General features: G+C 50.8%; 1 protein-coding gene across 2 annotated transcripts in view; it reads right to left on the reverse strand.

Moving 5' to 3' along the window:
- Positions 1 to 1,506: 1,506 nt before the first annotated feature.
- The window catches only part of dact1 (dishevelled-binding antagonist of beta-catenin 1), a 13,511-nt gene continuing 7,517 nt past the window's right edge, over positions 1,507 to 7,500 (reverse strand). For both annotated transcript variants that reach the window (XM_085144365.1, XM_085144366.1), the window contains exon 4: positions 1,507 to 6,003. In XM_085144365.1, the coding sequence (XP_085000491.1) occupies positions 4,034 to 6,003 (1,970 nt within the window). In that variant the 3' untranslated portion in view covers positions 1,507 to 4,033. The remainder of the gene's footprint in view (positions 6,004 to 7,500) is intronic.

The raw sequence follows: 7,500 nt of genomic DNA on the forward strand, positions 1-7,500 counted from the left end.
TTTGAGGATTTAGCTCTTTCTATAGTAAAGTTACAGGAGAATAAAAATATAAAAATAGTTATCAGCCAAAATGTTACTGGTTTGTTAAAACAATCCCATCTGATACCCGTGAGCGATAAATATATAATTTTCTGTTGTAACCCTCAAACTGAATGGTAATGTAACGATACTAATTTTTCACTTTTTCACAAAATGAAAACATCAGTACTTCCTGCTCCCAGCACAGGGGAAACACCGATACCTACTTTGGCACGACACCGGCAACATGAAGCCACAAACCTGTCACTGTGTAAACGGCACGCTCACGAATTAGCTGAGCAGGACTAGGATTACCCACCAAGCCACGTATGCACATCCTGGGACGATAAAGCAGGCCACGAATAGTCTTCATCGCACAGTGTGAACATTGCATTACTCACATTAAACTGAGGCTCTGACCCGAGTCAGACATGGTGTGCATTTATATCCGGAGATCATTTTATACAGAGTTATTATTATTGTCATGCATGGCCCGGCGATATGAGGCACTAATAATATACAAACTACAGATCCCATAATGCAGCGCTGCAGCCTCCTTGGCTAGGCTAACTGGGAACATTCCCGTCAATCAAGTCAAACTTCTGTTATTGAAGCTCGCCACTCACAATGGTGGAGAGAGAAGGTGATTCTGAAAACAGATAATGTAATGTAATAATAATAATAATGTAATGAAGGAATTTAATTTAAGACGGCACTACGAGACAAAACGTCAGGATAAGCTGAAAAACCTAAACGCAGAAACTACAGGAAGTAGACGAGCTAAAGAAGAATCTGACATTTCAGCAGACGTTTGTCACCAGAGCAAAATCACAAAGTGAAGCTGTTGTGAAAGTTTTATTGTAGCAGAGGAGCCAAATCAGCTGGTACCACTCTGAAGAGCTGCAGGATGAAGCTGTGGACGTCTGTGAGCCTGAGCAGAAACACGATTGCTGATCGGGTTTGTGAGATGGTTTTTGGCAGCATGTTCATATTTCTAACTTGCATAATTTTGACAGGATATATTTTTATGGAGAGCAAAATATTTAAAGTTAAAGTTTATTTTTTAAATTTATTTAATCTGGAATAATATTCCTGTTTTTATTCACATTTCTGTTTATAAAACATTGTTTTAGTGTTCAATAAATGTTTATCTTGTTTGGCCGCGACCTAACGTGAGCCTTGAGTTTGACGCCCCTGATTTAGCTCATCTGGACCTGAGTCCTCTGATTGTTCATCTTCTCTCATAAAGCAGCTCAGAGCGACTGTTGTTGTGATTTGCTGCTAGATGTAGAAAGCTGTGTTGTCTGTCCGGCTCAGCAATCCGCGGACCGAACGGTGAAAAATGTGCCGATAAAAAGGTTCGATGCAAAGGTCAGAAGTGTGACGCAGCTTAAAACACTTGTGATCAGGCTGAGCAGCAAACAGGAGCTTACAGCTGGGACAAAGCCCTCACGGGTCAGAGGCAACACCGAGTCAGGACACGGGCGCTGAAAGTCCACATTTATTGAAGCATAGGAGGTGAAGCACCATTGTTGGCATACACAGGTTTATACATCAGTAACAGTCGTCTCAGCTGCATATGTGAGCATTTACAGAGTGGAGGTGGTGCAGGAAACAACAAATAGCTCAACACAAACGCAGAACAGCACATGGCAGCTTTCATGAGCTTTATATGGCTTTTAAAAGCTGAGGAGCTATTTATATCCTGAACATGTAAACTGTGGCCCGACCAATGAGACGAGAGGACTGCAAACTGAAACCTCTCGAATATCTTATTTGAATCCTCTTTGCTCCGTCATCGCAGAATCAGAGACGACGGAGGCGAGTGCGTGAAACATCCTGCAGGACACGTTTAGCACAAACACGTCCACAAGCAGAGAACTGACGTTCACAGACCTCACACACTGACTCGTGTCAGAGTTTGATTACAGGATAAAAACGGGAGGAAACCACAGAGTTTCCATTTCTGCGTCTACATCCTTGAACACTTCCTGCTTCCAGCTGAGCTCGGTAAACACGCTGCTGTGTAACCATTAGTATAAAAACAGATGCAGTAGAAACATTCGCGTTAAAAAGTTCGACTCGAGTATAAAGTCATAAAAACCCAACCTGTCGGTACCGCGTCGGCGTTTCTCACCAAGCAAATATATTAGGCTTTAAATAGATTTCATCAAAAACATCTCAGGACCTGAAAAAGAGAGAAGCATTTACAGGCATTTGGCGTGCTGCGCAACAGCAAAGGTCACGTGATAATAAATACAAACCAAGGCTACATACAAACAACAGAACACCAGCGTCACGCCGCCGCCCCGCCCGCTGACAGCTCATCTCAAAGTGCAGGAAATAAAAAGGTTACTGTGGCGAGAACCTCCTCAAACCTCACACCAGGTTTTAAAGGAGTCCAACAGAGCCGCAGTGACGAAGAACCACGGCGGGAACCACGGTGGGAACCACTGCGGGAACCACGGCAGGAACCACTGCGGGAACCACGGCAGAAACCACCGCGGGAACCACCGCGGGAACCAGGGTTGGAACCACTGCGGGAACCACGGCGGGAACCACTGCGGGAACCACGGCAGGAACCACCGCGGGAACCACGGCAGGAACCACTGCGGGAACCACGGCAGAAACCACCGCGGGAACCACCGCGGGAACCAGGGTTGGAACCACTGCGGGAACCACGGCAGGAACCACTGCGGGAACCACCACAGGAACCACGGCGGAAACCACCACGGGAACCACAGCTGGAACCACGGCAGGAACCACCACGGGAACCACGGCTAGAACCACCGCGGGAACCAGGGTCCACATGAAGCTCAAAGAGCCAAAAAGTCCAGAAGTCTGACGGCAGAAAGTTCTAGACTCATTTCCTGCGTTACAATCAATTTTTTTAAAGGCAAAAAGGCCCAGCGTGAAGGAGGAACCTGCTGACAGTCCATGCCTCGAAGTCGGAGAACCCCAAAAACATCACTATGTTCCTCATTATTTTGTCCTGACACACATAACAAACCGGAGGAACTCCGACTGCCCGGACAGACAATCAGTCCCTTCAAATACAAGTTCTTGGACTTTTGGTGGAACGTTGGAGAAACTGAGGAACCAGACTAAAGTTCCACTTCTAGAACAGATCAGAGGACACGAGGCTCGAGTCCAGGTTGCTTCTGACAAATATGTCGTCTGACCGAACCGCCGCCACCGGATGTTTCCACACATTTGCTCTAAATTATTTCTGGTTTAATCAGTGAGGGACGCTGTTGTCAGTGAACCTATCACGACTCAGCGCCACTGCTCAGCACGGACCGAGGAACAAATCGGGGAAGCCAGACGGCGGTGGCGAAGGTGGCCTTCAACGCGTTTGAAGCAGCGCGGTTCCGGGTTCAGCGAGTCACATGTTGGACCAGAGAAAGGACAGGAAAGTGATTGGCTGGACCCAAACCACACCTTCACGTCATTACAGAAGCATCTCATGCTGCGTTTGAGGGAAGTTGGAAATAAAAACTTTTACAATCAAAACGTTTTTAGACTTTTTGTAAGAACAGTGAAAGGATGAAACTCAAAGATGCTTTTTAAGCTTAAGAAAATTATGCTTGTTTATACATTTCCTACTTTAACAGATGTTAATTTCTTTGATGTCCTGAACTATTGTACCCAGAGTCCAGGTCAGTCACCCAGTGTTAGAGATTTCTGAAGAGTGGGACCAGTAAGCAGGTGGTGTGGTTTCCAGTCAGGTGGCCTGGTTGTCACATTTAAAAATGACAGTGAAAGCAGGGGAAGAAACACATTTACTGGGTCACCGAGCTGAGCTCGACTGTGTTTGCCTAAAATGTACGTTAATTACAAAAGATCCAATCAGAACGGTTCATTTGTAGATAAACCAGGTGAACCAAACGGTGCCGCCACCCTGCGTCCGTCCACCGGGTTAGTGTTGGAAAGAGTTGGGTCAGGGCGGGGTACACTGGGTTTGGGTCAGGTCCACCTGAGGCACGTGGGTGTGGCTACGGTGCAGTCTGGGAGGTTACACCGTGGTCATGAGCTTCAGCGAGCCCGACCTGAATCGCAGGATCTTCTTCTTCAGGTTGTGAGATGCCTTAATCTTAACAAAAGCCTTTGCCTGAGCTGACATCATTTCCTGCCCCGTCGCCCTGACCCCGGCTCCCCCCAGCTGGCCCCGCCCCCTGCCCATGCCTCCCCCACCGCTCTCCTCGGTATCGCTGGTGTTGGTGCTCTCCTCCACGTACTCCTCGCTGGACTCGCTGTCTCCAAAGCAGTTTGTGGTGTAGTTCGACCTCTCGTCTTCGCTGGTGTCCACGATGGTGGAGTGAAAGAGTGAGGCGCACTCAGCCGAGTACTCGGAGTCACTTCCTGCTGAGTACGGGCTGGTCAGCCGCGCTCCGGCGGGCGGGTACACGCTGCTGTTCAGCAGCTCCTTTCTCTGACGCCGCTGAGCACGTCTAAACGCCTCGTCGTACGGGACCTCCATCATGGCTCGTAACCGCCGGTAATCGTTCCTTTTGTACTTTGGTTTGGCCACGACCACGACCTGGTCGCGTCCGTGGTGATGGTAACCACTGCAGCAGTGATGGTTTCCATGGTGATGGTGCTTGGATACGCTCGGTCGTGTGCCGTGTAGTGACGATGGGGGCTGTCTGTCCAGCACTCGGCCTTCTGGGATGGATGCAGGTAGGCGCTTTATTCTTGAGGAAGCAAATCTCTTGGAGACTTTAACATGGGCGGAGCCTCCATCTTCCAGGAGGCGGGACCTGTGGCGGAGTTTGTCCTGTCTTCTCTCTGGCGGAGGCTCGCTGTGCTCAGAGACACGACTCGTCTTCATCAATGAGCTCCTCACTTTCACATTCTTGAAGCCGCCCTTGCGGAGTCTGTGCTGGTGGGCGGGGACATACCTGTTGGTAACCGCGTGACAGCTTCCTCCTTCGCCGGCTGCTTCGTCCTGACTCTGGGAGGAGGACCCCACACTGGCGAGCTCCAGTGCCGACCTTCCTGTTCCTGGACTATTCCTGGGAGTACTCGACTGTGTTTTCATGACAGGAGCAGATTTCAGGAACATCTCCTGGTCCGGGGGGCAACATGGCGGTTTGACCTCTTTGGGGGCGGGGTTAGCTTTGGGACTGCCCAGGTCCCTGAAGTTTTTAGGGAGAGTTTTGGCAGACAGCGTGGCGTGAGGAAGATCTGCTTTGCTCTTCTTTCTCAGACTGTTGGTGCTGCTGTCGTGGTTGTTGGCAGAGTTGCTCTGTACGTCGTACCGAAGAGGAGAGCCGGACTCGCCGCTGCCCCTCCCGAAGCCATCGTGCGTCGCCTCAAAGCCGCCATCCCTCAGTGCGCTCTGGGTCTCCTGCTCCTCCAGTTTCCCGTCCACAGACCACTGCCTCTGTGGAGACGAGGTCCCAGCTCCCTTTCCCGATGTTCCTCTAGCCGTCCACGAGGCTTTAAAGTCGGATCCACTCAGAGTCCCAAAAGCAGAGCCGCACACCTGCCTCGCACACAGGCTGGCCTGCCTCAGGACGCTCTTTGAGGGGTCGGTGCTGATGCTGGTCCTGGGCTTGCTGGTCCTGATTGGCTGGGCCTTCCTCTGGAGCAGACTGTAGATGTAGCTGTCCAGCCTCTTATGGGAAGGAGTCTGCGAGGAGGAGGCCGGCCAGGAGGAGCTCTGAGACACATGGGGGGCTGAAACAGAGGGGGGGGAAGCTGAGGTGTCTGCCTCGTCTCTGCCGGGACCCCCGAAACACAACGTCTGCAGAAAGGCGGGGCTTTGGACCGCCACGGCGTGCAGAGGACTCGGGTAGCGATAAACATCGTTGCCGTTTCGGGCCACCAGGTCACAGTGGTATTTAGACTGAGGCTCAGCGGCTGCATCCACAGTGGGCGGGTTCGGAGCCGAGAGCGAGCGGCGGACTGTACCAGAGGACGATGACTCATCACAAAGCCCTCCAACCAGGACGTCACACTCCAAACAGCTGGCCAGCTCATCTGCAGACAGAAAGAAGGCAGCATTAGCGAGCAGTCGGGGGTGCTCGTTTACATGGCGAGCGAGCGTGATGGTGAGCGTGTGCCCTCCCCTCACAGCTTCAAACGTAAACACTGTGAGCTTATTTTAATGCCGCTGTGTTTGCTAACAGCTGACAGGAAGTTCAGGGAGAGCGGGCCGTTTCCAGGCGGCGCTGCTCTGACGAGATGCTTGGCTGGTGATGACTCTGATTTCTGTGGAAGCTCGAGCGTTAGTGGAAACTCTCTCAGTGGAGACGGTGTGGAACGCTCCACACCCACGGCTCTCCCTGCAGTGGGAATCAGACTGAACACAGTGTAACCGTGTGGGCCGGCTCACGGCCGAGAACGCCGTTTATTCAGCAGCTGAAGTCTGGGAACAAAGACGAAGCTCCGCCGACCTCGCGGGGCCAAACGCCCACGCTCGCACATCAGACACAAACACGACCGGCAGCTCGATCGACCTCACAGCAGCTCTGAGCTCCCACAGGAAGGAAGGCGGAGCTACGAGGCATCGACACACACAGAGACAGAGAAAACACACACAGACACACACACACAGAAGACACACACACACACACACACAGAAGACACACACACACACACACACACACACACACACACACACACACAGACACACACACAGACACACACACACACACACAGACACACACACACACAGAAGACACACACACACACAGAGAAAACACACACACACACACACACACACACAGAGAAAACACACACACACACACAGAGAAAACACACACACACACAGAGAAAACACACACAGAGACACACACACACACAGAGACACACACAAAGACACACACACAGAGACACACACAAAGACACACACACACACACACAAAGACACACACACACACACACACACAAAGACACACACAAACACACACACACACACAGACACACACACAGAGACACACACAGAGACACACACAGACACACAGACACACACACACACAGACACACACACACACACACACACAGAGACACACACACAGACACACAGACACACACACACACAGAAGACACACACACACACAGAGAAAACACACACACACACACACACACAGAGAAAACACACACACACACACACAGAGAAAACACACACAGAGACACACACAAAGACACACACACAGAGACACACACAAAGACACACACACACACACACAAAGACACACACACACACACACAAAGACACACACACACACACACAAAGACACACACAAACACAAAGACACACACAAACACACACACACACAGAGAGACACACACAGACACACACACAGAGACACACACAGACACACAGACACACACACACACAGACACACACACACACACACAGAGACACACACACACACACACACACACAGACAGACACACACACACACACACACACAGACACACACACACAGAGACACACACACAGACACACACACACACACACACACACAGACA

The sequence above is a fragment of the Neolamprologus multifasciatus genome, chromosome 19, assembly GCF_963576455.1.
Source record: "Neolamprologus multifasciatus chromosome 19, fNeoMul1.2, whole genome shotgun sequence".
In the NCBI taxonomy this organism is placed as follows: Eukaryota; Metazoa; Chordata; class Actinopteri; order Cichliformes; family Cichlidae; genus Neolamprologus; species Neolamprologus multifasciatus.